Source organism: Oncorhynchus kisutch, linkage group LG29, assembly GCF_002021735.2.
Source record: "Oncorhynchus kisutch isolate 150728-3 linkage group LG29, Okis_V2, whole genome shotgun sequence".
In the NCBI taxonomy this organism is placed as follows: Eukaryota; Metazoa; Chordata; class Actinopteri; order Salmoniformes; family Salmonidae; genus Oncorhynchus; species Oncorhynchus kisutch.
In genome coordinates, this window is record NC_034202.2 from 44,178,955 (window position 1) to 44,194,507 (window position 15,553).

General features: G+C 47.6%; 1 protein-coding gene across 1 annotated transcript in view; it reads left to right on the forward strand.

Moving 5' to 3' along the window:
* Positions 1–833: 833 nt before the first annotated feature.
* The window catches only part of ltn1 (listerin E3 ubiquitin protein ligase 1), a 75,902-nt gene continuing 61,182 nt past the window's right edge, over positions 834–15,553 (forward strand). The window contains 11 exon segments of the mRNA XM_031809100.1: positions 834–1,045; positions 1,512–1,718; positions 4,645–4,743; positions 4,840–4,899; positions 5,402–5,572; positions 6,682–6,734; positions 8,651–8,831; positions 10,068–10,241; positions 14,791–14,981; positions 15,059–15,119; positions 15,121–15,207. Of these exon segments, the coding sequence (XP_031664960.1) occupies positions 1,004–1,045; positions 1,512–1,718; positions 4,645–4,743; positions 4,840–4,899; positions 5,402–5,572; positions 6,682–6,734; positions 8,651–8,831; positions 10,068–10,241; positions 14,791–14,981; positions 15,059–15,119; positions 15,121–15,207 (1,326 nt within the window). The 5' untranslated portion in view covers positions 834–1,003.

The following is a 15,553-nucleotide window of genomic DNA, read 5'->3' on the forward strand; positions in this document are numbered from 1 at the left end:
AGGTTTTGTAAGTATCAAGGTAAGGTGACTTTTTGTGTGTGTGTTGGTTTTTAGAAGCATTCGATTTTTGCCATCGCATTTATTATTTGGGATTTGTGTGCCCATGAAAACGGTTTTCACCCTGTAATATAAGGAGACAATAAATACTACAGAAGTTACACTGTATATCTGAGATCTCTGTACAACAACAACAACAAAAAACGGTCAGACTCAATATAACAACTTACACTGCCATAAACGCAAGGACAGAAAAGTAATGTTTTATGGCACATGATTTTGGACAAATCAATCAAGACTCCAATCATGATAAAGGGTTAAATATAAATTTTATTGCAAATAGCTATGACCACACTTATATATATTCATGTTATGACATGAAAATAATTGCTGTATTATTATCAATGACTTATCAACAGCTGTAACACATTTTTCAGTGTAGGAAATTCTCACTGGAACTCTAGTTTATAGAAATAAATATTTGCATATTCCCGTTAGTGAATAACTTCACTGTGAGGTACACATGTGCAATAAGTCACTTCGCCCGTACACTCCTTGTAAACAACAAACATGTTGTTATAGGGTCACGTGTACAAAACTCAGTGCATTCTGTTCTTAGATTATTGCTTTGGGAACAGAAAACTTTATTGAGATCGTCCTTTTCCACGATCAGCAGAAAGTAGGTCCAGTTCCATCTCGCTCCACTTGTTGGCCACTGGGTTTTCCCTCTTCATATTTCCATTCTTCAGATTTATACATCCGGTGAAACATGTGTTTTGGTTTTTATGTGGTCTACTAGTATTCAGGAGTCTTTTTTGCACATCTTGCTCCTTGTTCTAGCTGCGCTATGATGACGTGTTTCCGGTATTTTTTTACGGTTTTTCCGGGTAACAGTTGTGACGTGTTTTCCATTTTCAAACCCCATGCTTTTTTTTGGGCTTTGGCTTTGGCTCGTTATCTAATGTTTGAAAGTTAACTTAATCTGTAAAAAAATTAAATACATAACATGGGAGGAAAGAATAAACAGCGAACGAAAGGAAACGTCCGGGTAAGTTACCTCGCCTCTGCTATCGATTGAGCCAGATATACATTATCTCGCTATTCTAACGTTAGTCATGATATCTGTGTGGTTAGCTTAGCTAGCTACAAAACATTAGACAAGCTGGGTGATATCCGGGATCATTGGGACTTCCCTACCCTAAATCATAACCTCTTACCCATACCGTTTTAAATGTGAACTTCAATGGTGTGTTGGTCAGAGTTGGGATGTCCTATTCCCAAGGATCCCGGTTGGCGCCGACCCATTAGGTAACGTTAACTTGCCAATTCAAAGTTCACGCCAGCATAACTTTCCAGAATGTCATGTTTGACACAATCAAACTTAGAAATCAATTGACTAGTTTGTCAGTGAGCTACCCGGTGTTACTTATGGTAATGTTATGGTCAATGTGCTAAATAACTACCTAACAACCCCAGTTGTGAATCTGACATTTCGTTCAATTTTCCACCACCAGCCGTCCAGCAGCGGGCGGGCTGCCGAGTTGCTGGCCCGGGAGAGTGGTGTCGTTCCCGGGTTCGTGGGGTTCGGCACCACTACGACCACAGAGCCGGGCTATGTGCCTGCTGTCCATGGGGCAGAGGAGATTGACAACCTGGTTGATGCTGACTTCCGCCTGGTGTTGAGAAAACTATCGAAGAGAGACACAGTCACCAAACTGAAGGTAAGATCTTAGAGAAATAGAAGGAAAGAGATATAGACTTTTACAGAGGCCAAATCAACCTTTGTACTGCATCGCGCCTCCCACATTTTGTAACGATGTGGAGGGCTCCACATTGGCATGATTGGTTGATGGTAGGTGGGGGCGGTACATCCTGTAAATTCACAAACTCGCTTCCTTGACATCTTCCTACACAACAGCTCTGTTCTGTTCCGCGAAGTTCAAGAACTATTAATGCCCTGACTTCTGCAGAGGCCGCATCGCAGTAAAGGCTTTACGGCGAATGCAGATGCTGGAATGACCATAACGTGTCATCTAGTAGCTGTAATGCTGAGGCAGCATTGGTACGCACTATTTAAGCTTTTGATGGTTGCTAGGCAGCGCCCGTTACTACTCATCCTGGCAGTTGTGAGGCGTGTCACTTCACCTGTCTCTTCACATAACCCACCACATGCACCTGTACATAGCCCATCTATAATTTAGCCCAAACAACTACCTCATCCCCTACTGTATTTATTTATTTAGCTCCTTTGCACCCCATTATTTCTATCTCTACTTTGCACATTCTTCCACTGCAAATCAACCATTCCAGTGTTTTACTTGCTATATTGTATTTACTTTGCCACCATGGCCTTTTTTTTTTGCCTTTACCTCCCTTATCTCAGCTCATTTGCTCACATTGTATATAGACTTATTTTTCTACTGTATTATTGACTGTATGTTTGTTTTCCTCCATGTGTCACTCTGTGTTGTTGTTTGTGTCGAACTGCTTTGCTTTATCTTGGCCAGGTCGCAGTTGTAAATGAGAACTTGTTCTCAACTTGCCTACCTGGTTAAATAAAGGTTGAAATAAAATAAAATAAAAAATAAAAATAATCTGTTTTCTAAACCACAACTAGATCTATCCAGAACAAATTACTGTTGGAATAAATATCACTGAATTACAAAAATTATTCTAATAAAGTAGGCTAGTGCAGTTGAAGGCATCAAATTGTTGACTCCCAAAGTAATCCAATCCTTATAATAGGATTTGAATCAATAGCCTACCCACGTGTGGTCAACTATTTCAGTATCGTTTCACGCTGCTTTGAAGTCGTGTCTACACTTAACACTTACATGCGACTTTTGCTATCAGAATACGAAGATCACATTTGAAAAGACGGGTGTAGACGCACCCAAAAGTGGCTTTGTGGTCTGATTGTGTTCAGATCTGTCTGACCTCTTCAGGGGGAGTGGTCAGGGATGCATCGTATGCAAATTTCTCCTCAGTCTGGACCAATCAGACTACCGAAAGAACATACAGTGGGTGATGTCATCAGCAGTCCTCCCACAAGTCTCCATAAAACTTGTGTTTTGGCGCCGAAATAGACATTTTCATTATAACATTGGAGGAAATATGTTCCTAGCATGTGAGGAAACATGTTTGCTGGACTCATAAATGCTAGCCAGCTAGCTAATATTTAGAAAAATATGTTTTTGTTTGTGTAGAGTTAAACATCTATAATGTTTCTTAGGACCTGCCTAAAACTATTTATTAATGGGTTTCTTTGTGATGGTGTATATTCAATGGATTGATTAAAATAGACCCACATCGGTCCACGTCTACCTCCACTCCTACACTAGCCAGCACATCGGTCCATGTCTACCTCCACTACTACTCTAGCCAGCACATCGGTCCATGTCTACCTCCACTCCTACACTAGCCAGCACATCGGTCCACGTCTACCTACACTCCTACACTAGCCAGCACATCGGTCCACGTCTACCTCCACTCCTACACTAGCCAGCACATCGGTCCATGTCTACCTCCACTCCTACACCAGCCAGCACATCGGTCCACGTCTACCTCCACTCCTACACTAGCCAGCACATCGGTCCACGTCTACCTACACTCCTACACTAGCCAGCACATCGGTCCATGTCTACCTCCACTCCTACACTAGCCAGCACATCGGTCCATGTCTACCTCCACTCCTACACTAGCCAGCACATCGGTCCATGTCTACCTCCACTCCTACTCTAGCCAGCACATCGGTCCACGTCTACCTCCACTCCTACTCTAGCCAGCACATCGGTCCACGTCTACCTCCACTCCTACACTAGCCAGCACATCGGTCCATGTCTACCTTCACTCCTACACTAGCCAGCCCATCGGTCCACGTCTACCTCCACTCCTACACTAGCCAGCACATCGGTCCATGTCTACCTCCACTCCTACACTAGCCAGCACATCGGCCCATGTCTACCTCCACTCCTAAACGTCTCTCCCCTCTCCTAAACGCCTCCCTCCGCGCAGGAGATATAAAAAGCTTATCTGAGCTAGAATGTGGTAAAAAATGGGACTGTTTGGATTGGGCTCTAAAAAATACATGGGCAGATTAAAATAAAATACAGTCAGCATAAAGACTGATAGAGTACCAACATACCATAAAGACTGATAGAGTACCAACACACCATAAAGACTGATAGAGTACCAACACACCATAAAGACTGATAGAGTACCAACACACCATAAAGACTGATAGAGTACCAACACACCATAAAGACTGATAGAGTACCAACACACCATAAAGACTGATAGAGTACCAACATACCATAAAGACTGATAGAGTACCAACACACCATAAAGACTGATAGAGTACCAACACACCATAAAGACTGATAGAGTACCAACACACCATAAAGACTGATAGAGTACCAACACACCATAAAGACTGATAGAGTACCAACACACCATAAAGACTGATAGAGTACCAACACACCATAAAGACTGATAGAGTACCAACACACCATAAAGACTGATAGAGTACCAGTCGCTTCAGTTCCCTTGGGAGAAGAATGTTCTAGACTTAGTGCACGCAAACAGACACACACACACCAGCCCTGTCCCGGAGGCTCTGACATTTTGTTCTCTGTTTCTCCATTACAGGCAGTGCAGGAGTTTGGGGCTATGTGTCAGGAGCGGGACTCAGAGGTCGTTAAAGGAGTTCTGCCTTACTGGCCCAGGATCTACTGCAAGATTTCAATGGTGAGTCTTAGTGAGATGTTAGAGGGGGGGGTCTTAAGTGTTTGCATATTGTATGTGATCCTTGTGGGACTTGAACTCTGATGTTGTTGATTTCAGGACCACGACCGACGTGTGAGAGAGGCCACCCAGCAGGCGTTTGAACAACTGGTCTTGAAGGTGGGAGACGGACAGACACACAGACAGACAGACCGCAAGACGGACAGACAGACGGACGGACACACAGACAGACAGCAAGACGGACAGATAGACACAGACAGCAAGGCGGACAGACAGACAGACAGACAGCAAGACAGACAGACGGACGGACTGACGGACACACACTTGAATAACCCATTGATCTCTGTATAACCCATTGATCTCTGTATAACCCATTGATCTCTGTATAACCCATTGATCTCTGTATAACCCATTGATCTCTGTATAACCCATTGATCTCTGTATAACCCATTGATCTCTGAATAACCCATTGATCTCTGAGTAACCCATTGATCTCTGTGTAACCCATTGATCTCTGTGTAACCCATTGATCTCTGTGTAACCCATTGATCTCTGTGTAACCCATTGATCTCTGTATAACCCATTGATCTCTGAATAACCCATTGATCTCTGTATAACCCATTGATCTCTCTGTAACCCATTGATCTCTGTATAACCCTAGGTGCGGCGTAGTCTAGCTCCCTACCTGAAGAGTGTGATGGGCCACTGGCTGCTGTCTCAGTGTGACAGCTATCCTCCCGCTGCCTCTGCTGCCTGCCAGGCCTTCAGCGCTGCCTTCCCTCCCAGCAAACAGGCTGAGGCTCTTAGCTTCTGCAAGGACGAGGTTCTCACTGTGAGTAGTCTATATTATAGTATAGAGAGTGGTCTTCACTGTCAGTAGTCTATATTATAGTATAGAGGTCTTCACTGTCAGTAGTCTATATTATACTATAGAGGTTCTCACTGTCAGTAGTCTATACTATAGTACAGAGAGAGGTCTTCACTATCAGTAGTCTATACTATAGTACAGAGAGAGGTCTTCACTGTGAGTAGTCTATACTATAGTACAGAGAGTGGTCTTCACTGTCAGTAGTCTATATTATACTACAGAGGTTCTCACTGTCAGTAGTCTATATTATACTATAGAGGTTCTCACTGTGAGTAGTCTATATTATAGTATAGAGAGTGGTCTTCACTGTCAGTAGTCTATACTATAGTACAGAGAGTGGTCTTCACTGTCAGTAGTCTATACTTTAGGATAGAGGTCTTCACTGTCAGTAGTCTATACTTTAGTATAGAGGTCTTCACTGTCAGTAGTCTATACTATAGAAAATTGAGGGGGTGTTGGGGTAGGTGGGATGGTGTTGAGGGAGATGATTATCAAAATGATGAGGTCTTTAACCTGATGATGATTGTGATAGAGAGGACGATGATTGTGATAGAGAGGACGATGATTGTGATAGAGAGGACGATGGTTGTGATAGAGAGGACGATGATTGTGATAGAGAGGACGATGATTGTGATAGAGAGGACGATGATTGTGATAGAGAGGACGATGATTGTGATAGAGAGGATGATGATTGTGATAGAGAGGATGATGATTGTGATAGAGAGGACGATGATTGTGATAGAGAGGACAATGATGATTGTGATAGAGAGGACGATGATGATTGTGATAGAGAGGACGATGATTGTGATAGAGAGGACGATGATTGTGATAGAGACGATGATGATGGTGATTGTGATAGAGACGATGGTGATTGTGAGAGACGATGGTGATGATGATGATTGTGATAGAGACGATGGTGATTGTGATAGAGATGATGATTGTGATAGAGAGGATGGTGATTGTGAGAGACGATGGTGATGATTGTGAGAGACGATGGTGATGATGATGATTGTGATAGAGACGATGGTGATTGTGATAGAGAGGATGATGATGATTGTGATGTTGAACTTCAGGTACTTCAAGACAACTTGCTGAAGGAGACGGCAGACACCCTAAGTGACCCACAGTGAGTAGTTCATCTATTTTCATATAACATATGACTGCTGTTTAGCACCCACAGTAAGCAGGGTCCTTTGACTATAAGGAAGAATGAAGTCATACCCATAATGCCAGAGAAGCTGTGATCTGTAGTGCTGGCTAAATAACCCTGGCTAGGGGCGGATAGGCCAGCAGCAGAGGTAGAGACTGATTAATTATCCTGTTGATGTTATGTTAGGCCAGCAGCAGAGATAGAGACTGATTCATTAACCTGTTGATGTTATGATAGGCCAGCAGCAGAGGTAGAGACTGATTCATTAACCTGTTGATGATGTGTTTGGCCAGCAGCAGAGGTAGAGACTGATTCATTAACCTGTTGATGATGTGTTTGGCCAGCAGCAGAGGTAGAGACTGATTCATTAACCTGTTGATGATGTGTTTGGCCAGCAGCAGAGGTAGAGACTGACTGATGATATGACCTGTTGATGATGTGTTTGGCCAGCAGCAGAGGTAGAGACTGATTCATTAACCTGTTGATGATGTGTTTGGCCAGCAGCAGAGGTAGAGACTGACTGATGATATGACCTGTTGATGATGTGTTTGGCCAGCAGAAGAGGCAGAGACTGATTCATTAACCTGTTGATGATGTGTTTGGCCAGCAGCAGAGGTAGAGACTGATTCATTAACCTGTTGATGATGTGTTTGGCCAGCAGCAGAGGTAGAGACTGATTCATTAACCTGTTGATGATGTGTTTGGCCAGCAGCAGAGGTAGAGACTGATTCATTAACCTGTTGATGATGTGTTTGGCCAGCAGCAGAGGTAGAGACTGATTCATTAACCTGTTGATGATGTGTTTGGCCAGCAGCAGAGGTAGAGACTGATTCATTAACCTGTTGATGATGTGTTTGGCCAGCTGCAGAGGTAGAGACTGATTCATTAACCTGTTGATGATGTGTTTGGCCAGCAGCAGAGGTAGAGACTGATTCATTAACCTGTTGATGATGTGTTTGGCCAGCAGCAGAGGTAGAGACTGACTGATGATATGACCTGTTGATGATGTGTTTGGCCAGCAGAAGAGGCAGAGACTGATTCATTAACCTGTTGATGATGTGTTTGGCCAGCAGCAGAGGTAGAGACTGATTCATTAACCTGTTGATGATGTGTTTGGCCAGCAGCAGAGGTAGAGACTGATTCATTAACCTGTTGATGATGTGTTTGGCCAGCAGCAGAGGTAGAGACTGATTCATTAACCTGTTGATGATGTGTTTGGCCAGCAGCAGAGGTAGAGACTGATTCATTAACCTGTTGATGATGTGTTTGGCCAGCAGCAGAGGTAGAGACTGATTCATTAACCTGTTGATGATGTGTTTGGCCAGCAGCAGAGGCAGAGACTGATTCATTAACCTGTTGATGATGTGTTTGGCCAGCAGCAGAGGTAGAGACTGATTCATTAACCTGTTGATGATGTGTTTGGCCAGCAGCAGAGGTAGAGACTGATTCATTAACCTGTTGATGATGTGTTTGGCCAGCAGCAGAGGTAGAGACTGAATCATTAACCTCTTGATGATGTGTTTGGCCAGCAGCAGAGGTAGAGACTGATTCATTAACCTGTTGATGATGTGTTTGGCCAGCAGCAGAGGTAGAGACTGACTGATGATATGACCTGTTGATGATGTGTTTGGCCAGCAGCAGAGGTAGAGACTGATTCATTAACCTGTTGATGATGTGTTTGGCCAGCAGCAGAGGTAGAGACTGACTGATGATATGACCTGTTGATGATGTGTTTGGCCAGCAGCAGAGGTAGAGACTGATTCATTAACCTGTTGATGATGTGTTTGGCCAGCAGCAGAGGTGGAGACTGATTCATTAACCTGTTGATGATGTGTTTGGCCAGCAGAAGAGGCAGAGACTGATTCATTAACCTGTTGATGATGTGTTATGAGGAGTGTTCCAGAGGAGGAGAGGGAGGCGAAGTTCCTCCGCCTGCTTACCAGCTCTCTACTTGGGGTGAAGAGACTGCTGTCCTCCTTACCCCAGACAGACACACACAACCTGCAGGACAGACTGACACACCTCCTCAACCAGGCCAAATTCTGGAAGTACAGCAGACACAAGACCCCACAGGTACGGAGATAGGGGTACACACACACACATACACACACCTCTGTCCTCTGGTCTCTCTCTCCAGGTGCTAACCTCCTCGACGTGTCCTCTGGGCTCTCTCTCTCCAGGTGCTAACCTCCTCGACGTGTCCTCTGGTCTCTCTCTCCAGGTGCTAACCTCCTCGACGTGTCCTCTGGTCTCTCTCTCCAGGTGCTAACCTCCTCGACGTGTCCTCTGGTCTCTCTCTCTCCAGGTGCTAACCTCCTCGACGTGTCCTCTGGTCTCTCTCTCTCCAGGTGCTAACCTCCTCGACGTGTCCTCTGGTCTCTCTCTCTCCAGGTGCTAACCTCCTCGACGTGTCCTCTGGTCTCTCTCTCTCCAGGTGCTAACCTCCTCGACGTGTCCTCTGGTCTCTCTCTCTCCAGGTGCTAACCTCCTCGACGTGTCCTCTGGTCTCTCTCTCTCCAGGTGCTAACCTCCTCGACGTGTCCTCTGGTCTCTCTCTCTCCAGGTGCTAACCTCCTCGACGTGTCCTCTGGTCTCTCTCTCTCCAGGTGCTAACCTCCTCGACGTGTCCTCTGGTCTCTCTCTCTCCAGGTGCTAACCTCCTCGACGTGTCCTCTGGTCTCTCTCTCCAGGTGCTAATCTCCTCGACGTGTCCTCTGGTCTCTCTCTCTCCAGGTGCTAACCTCCTCGACGTGTCCTCTGGTCTCGCTCTCTCCAGTTGCTAACCTCCTCGACGTGTCCTCTGGTCTCTCTCTCCAGGTGCTAACCTCCTCGACGTGTCCTCTGGTCTCTCTCTCCAGGTGCTAACCTCCTCGACGTGTCCTCTGGTCTCTCTCTCCAGGTGCTAACCTCCTCGACGTGTCCTCTGGTTTCTCTCTCCAGGTGCTAACCTCCTCGACGTGTCCTCTGGTCTCTCTCTCCAGGTGCTAACCTCCTCGACGTGTCCTCTGGTCTCTCTCTCCAGGTGCTAACCTCCTCGACGTGTCCTCTGGTCTCTCTCTCCAGGTGCTAACCTCCTCGACGTGTCCTGGTCTCTCTCTCCAGGTGCTAACCTCCTCGACGTGTCCTCTGGTCTCTCTCTCTCCAGGTGCTAACCTCCTCGACGTGTCCTCTGGTTTCTCTCTCCAGGTGCTAACCTCCTCGACGTGTCCTGGTCTCTCTCTCCAGGTGCTAACCTCCTCGACGTGTCCTCTGGTCTCTCTCTCTCCAGGTGCTAACCTCCTCGACGTGTCCTCTGGTCTCTCTCTCCAGGTGCGTGGTGCTTTCTTCGAGGTGGTGTCTTCCCTGTGTGAACACACACCAGGTCTGGTGCAGACTGAGGCTGCCAGAGTCTGTCCTGCTGTTCTACTGTCTATAGACGACACGGACCCTGTGGTGCTGCCTCCTCTCTGGGAAGCTGTGCTCCACACGCTCTCCACCTTAACAGTAAGTCTTCTGGGGGTGATTTAACCACAGACATTCAAACCGGTAGATAGTAGTGATAGGGCTGACGTCATCCACATATTTCTATGGAAAACTCCCGGGACTATTTGAAGTTTGCCATATTTCTGAACGGGGTTGAATAGCACACTGTTTTTTTTGTTGTTGCTAAGGATCATGGTGAATGTGGCCGTAACTAGGAAAGGATCGTGGTCGTTGTAGTCTTTTTCATCCTGCCTGATGGAGTTAACCTGGTTTTAATGTCTCTGAACCGGATGGTAGTCTACTGTTAAACTGAAAGCTCAGCGTTACCTAGAACTGTTAAACCTGTGCAGCAGAAGCTTCATTTGAAAGCTCAGCGTCACCTAGAACCGAGCCAGGTCACCTAGAACCGAGCCAGGTCACCTAGAACCGAGCCAGGTCACCTAGAACCGAGCCAGGTCAACAGGTCAACAGAAATGGACGGCAAATACGATCATCAGAATTATGTCTCTTTTTAGAGCGACTATTAGCACTGTTAAATAGAGAACATGGTGACTCTCTGTTCTCCATTCTGGTCAGTCCCATAGACATTGGTCAGCAACTCTGTCTCCATTTGACAGGCTCGTTGACACCGCAGTTGTCATCCGTGTGAATGAGGGCGCGAGCTTCCCGTGGCCCGCTGGCCTGTGTCGGCATGTAGTCCTGTGTGACCACAAATGTAGTAGTCAGAATGGATCAGCATTTAATTAAATATATAGTAGTCAGAATGGATCACTATTTAATTAAATATCTAGTAGTCAGAATGGATCACTATTTAATTAAATATCTAGTAGTCAGAATGGATCAGTATTTAATTAAATATATAGTAGTCAGAATGGATCACTATTTAAATAAATATCTAGTAGTCAGAATGGATCACTATTTAATTAAATATCTAGTAGTCTGAATGGATCACTATTTAATTAAATATCTAGTAGTCTGAATGGATCACTATTTAATTAAATATCTAGTAGTCAGAATGGATCACTATTTAATTAAATATCTAGTAGTCAGAATGGATCAGTATTTAATTAAATATCTAGTAGTCAGAATGGATCAGTATTTAATTAAATATCTAGTAGTCAGAATGGATCAGTATTTAATTAAATATCTAGTAGTCAGAATGGATCACTATTTAATTAAATATCTAGCAGTCAGAATGGATCAGTATTGAATTAATTCTCCATTTTGTAGCGAACTTCCAAATAATTCAACGTGGGTATCGAAGTTGATCATAATAAACACATTTTAAAGCCCAAAAAGGACATATAATGTATATATGTATTTGGTGATCGTAATTTCCACAGGGCTTCACCGATAATCAGAAAACCGATTCAAACATTATGAATCGCCAGGTCAATTCATTTACGTATTCTGTTATTTTATTTCTTCCTCATTACCCAATATGCTGCTTGTCTGTTGTTGCTGAATTGATGCAGCCCTTCCTCTAGCCCTTCCTCTAGCCCTTTCTCTAGCCCTTCCTCTAGCCCTTATCTAGCCCTTCCTCTAGCCCTTATCTAGCCCCTCCTCCAGCCCCTCCTCCAGCCCCGCCTCTTCTAGCCCCTCCTCTAGCCCCCATTCCAGCCCCTCCTCCAGCCCCTCCTCCAGCCCCTCCTCCAGCCCCTCCTCCAGCCCCTCCTCCAGCCCCTCCTCCATCCTCTCCTTTAGCCCCTCCTCTAGCCCCTCTAGTTCCTCCTCTAGCCTCTCCTCTAGCCCCTCCTCCATCCTCTCCTCTAGCCCCTCCTCTAGCCCCTCCTCCATCCTCTCCTCTAGCCCCTCCTCTAGCCCCTCCTCTAGCCTCTCCTCTAGCCCCTCTAGCCCCTCCTCTAGTTCCTCCTCTAGCCTCTCCTCTAGTTCCTCCTCTAGCCTCTCCTCTAGTTCCTCCTCTAGCCTCTCCTCTAGTTCCTCCTCTAGCCTCTCCTCTAGTTCCTCCTCTAGCCCCTCCTCTAGCCCCTCTAGTTCCTCCTCTAGCCTCTCCTCTAGCCCCTCCTCCATCCTCTCCTCTAGCCCCTCCTCTAGCCCCTCCTCCATCCTCTCCTCTAGCCCCTCCTCTAGCCCCTCCTCTAGCCTCTCCTCTAGCCCCTCTAGCCCCTCCTCTAGTTCCTCCTCTAGCCTCTCCTCTAGTTCCTCCTCTAGCCTCTCCTCTAGTTCCTCCTCTAGCCTCTCCTCTAGTTCCTCCTCTAGCCTCTCCTCTAGTTCCTCCTCTAGCCTCTCCTCTAGCCTCTCCTCTAGCCTCTCCTCTAGCCTCTCCTCTAGTTCCTCCTCTAGCCTCTCCTCTAGTTCCTCCTCTAGCCTCTCCTCTAGTTCCTCCTCTAGCCTCTCCTCTAGTTCCTCCTCTAGCCTCTCCTCTAGCCTCCTCTCTAGCCCCTCCTCTAGCCTCTCCTCTAGTTCCTCCTCTAGCCCCTCCTCTAGCCCCTCCTCTAGCCCCTCCTCTAGCCCCTCCTCTAGCCCCTCCTCTAGCCCCTCCTCTAGCCCCTCCTCTAGCCCCCCCTCTAGCCTCTCCTCTAGTTCCTCCTCTAGCCTCTCCTCTAGCCCCTCCTCTAGCCTCTCCTCTAGCCCCTCCTCCATCCTCTCCTCTAGCCCCTCCTCTAGCCCCTCCTCTAGCCCCTCCTCTAGCCCCTCCTCTAGCCCCTCCTCTAGCCCCTCCTCTAGCCCCTCCTCTAGCCCCTCCTCTAGCCTCTCCTCTAGTTCTTCCTCTAGCCTCTCCTCTAGTTCTTCCTCTAGCCTCTCCTCTAGCCCCTCTAGCCTCTCCTCTAGTTCCTCCTCTAGCCTCTCCTCTAGCCCCTCCTCCATCCTCTCCTCTAGCCCCTCCTCTAGCCCCTCTAGCCTCTCCTCTAGCCCCTCCTCCATCCTCTCCTCTAGCCCCTCCTCTAGCCCCTCTAGCCTCTCCTCTAGTTCCTCCTCTAGCCTCTCCTCTAGCCCCTCTAGCCTCTCCTCTAGTTCCTCCTCTAGCCTCTCCTCTAGCCTCTCCTCTAGCCCCTCCTCTAGCCCCTCTAGCCTCTCCTCTAGTTCCTCCTCTAGCCTCTCCTCTAGCCCCTCCTCCATCCTCTCCTCTAGCCCCTCCTCTAGCCCCTCCTCCATCCTCTCCTCTAGCCCCTCCTCTAGCCCCTCTAGCCTCTCCTCTAGTTCCTCCTCTAGCCCCTCCTCTAGCCCCTCCTCCATCCTCTCCTCTAGCCCCTCCTCTAGCCCCTCTAGCCTCTCCTCTAGTTCCTCCTCTAGCCTCTCCTCTAGCCTCTCCTCTAGCCTCTCCTCTAGCCCCTCCTCTAGCCCCTCTTCTAGCCCCTCCTCTAGCCCCTCTTCTAGCCCCTCCTCTAGCCTCTCCTCTAGTTCCTCCTCTAGCCTCTCCTCTAGTTCCTCCTCTAGCCTCTCCTCTAGTTCCTCCTCTAGCCTCTCCTCTAGTTCCTCCTCTAGCCTCTCCTCTAGCCCTCCTCTAGCCCCTCCTCTAGCCCCTCCTCTAGCCTCTCCTCTAGTTCCTCCTCTAGCCTCTCCTCTAGCCCCTCCTCCATCCTCTCCTCTAGCCCCTCTAGCCCCTCCTCCATCCTCTCCTCTAGCCTCTCCTCTAGTTCCTCCTCTAGCCCCTCCTCTAGCCCCTTCTCCATCCTCTCCTCTAGCCCCTCCTCTAGCCCCTCTAGCCTCTCCTCTAGTTCCTCCTCTAGCCTCTCCTCTAGTTCCTCCTCTAGCCTCTCCTCTAGTTCCTCCTCTAGCCTCTCCTCTAGTTCCTCCTCTAGCCCCTCCTCTAGTTCCTCCTCTAGCCTCTCCTCTAGTTCCTCCTCTAGCCCCTCCTCTAGCCCCTCTAGCCTCTCCTCTAGTTCCTCTCTAGCCTCTCCTCTAGTTCCTCCTCTAGCCTCTCCTCTAGTTCCTCCTCTAGCCTCTCCTCTAGCCCCTCCTCTAGCCCCTCTAGCCTCTCCTCTAGTTCCTCCTCTAGCCCCTCCTCTAGCCCCTCCTCCATCCTCTCCTCTAGCCCCTCCTCTAGCCCCTCTAGCCTCTCTTCTAGCCCCTCCTCTAGCCCCTCTAGCCTCTCTTCTAGCCCCTCCTCTAGCCTCTCCTCTAGCCCCTCCTCCATCCTCTCCTCTAGCCCCTCCTCTAGCCCCTCTAGCCTCTCCTCTAGCCCCTCCTCCATCCTCCCCTCTAGCCTCTCCTCTAGTTCCTCCTCTAGCCTCTCCTCTAGCCTCTCCTCTAGCCTCTCCTCTAGCCTCTCCTCTAGTTCCTCCTCTAGCCCCTCCTAGCCCCTCCTCTAGCCCCTCCTCTAGTTCCTCCTCTAGCCCCTCCTCTAGCCTCTCCTCTAGCCTCTCCTCTAGTTCCTCCTCTAGGAGGTTTATGTAACTATGCCATTGATCTAGAAGTCAGATAACTACACAACGAGAGGAAGACCTAACTCCATCCCTGTTCTAGTATGCTCGACACCTTCAGAATTCAGTCAGATGTTTGTAAAATGGCTTTTGCATTTATTAAATCATAGGCTTTATTAGTTAATGGACAACGTGTCATTTTCCCGGGTCATCGTTACCCAGTACGCTCTCTGTCTCTGTTCCAGGACTGTTGGAGTCATGTCAACGCCAGGAAGGCTGTTCTGCCTAAACTGTGGTCCCTGTTAAAGGATGGGGGTAAAGGTTTAGCCACAGCCCTCCACCCTAACCTGCTACCCCTCATCAGTAAACTACCCTCTGAGGTCACTACACCTAACCTAGACTTCTACACGACCTTCTGCAGCTGTCTCATACAAGGGTAAGGAGAGGGCGGGTGGTGGAGGAGGGGGCGGGGAGTCCAGCTGCAGTGTTTAACCCAGACTGTGTGTGTTGCAGCTTGTCCAGTGAGCGTGCTGTGTCCAGTCCGTCAGAGAGTGCTGCTATAGTGGTGTCGGCAAGTAGAGTGTTTGAGATACACTCTGTTACAGAACACTGGGGAGGAGGAGGAACACACACGGATACGCACCATGCTCCTAGAACAACAGGTAAAGAACATGCTCCTAGAACAACAGGTAAAGAACATGCTCCTAGAACAACAGGTAAAGAACATGCTCCTAGAACAACAGGTAACAACAGGTAACAATAGGTAACAACGAGTAACAATATGCTTCTAGAACAACAGGTAACAACAGGTAACAACGAGTAACAATATGCTTCTAGAACAACAGGTAACAACATGCTCCTAGAACACCAGGTAACAACATGCTCCTAGAACACCAGGTAACAACATGCTCCTAGAACACCAGGTAACAACATGCTCCTAGAACAACAGGTAACAACATGCTCCTAGAACAACAGGTAACAACAGGTAACAACAGGTAACAACATGCT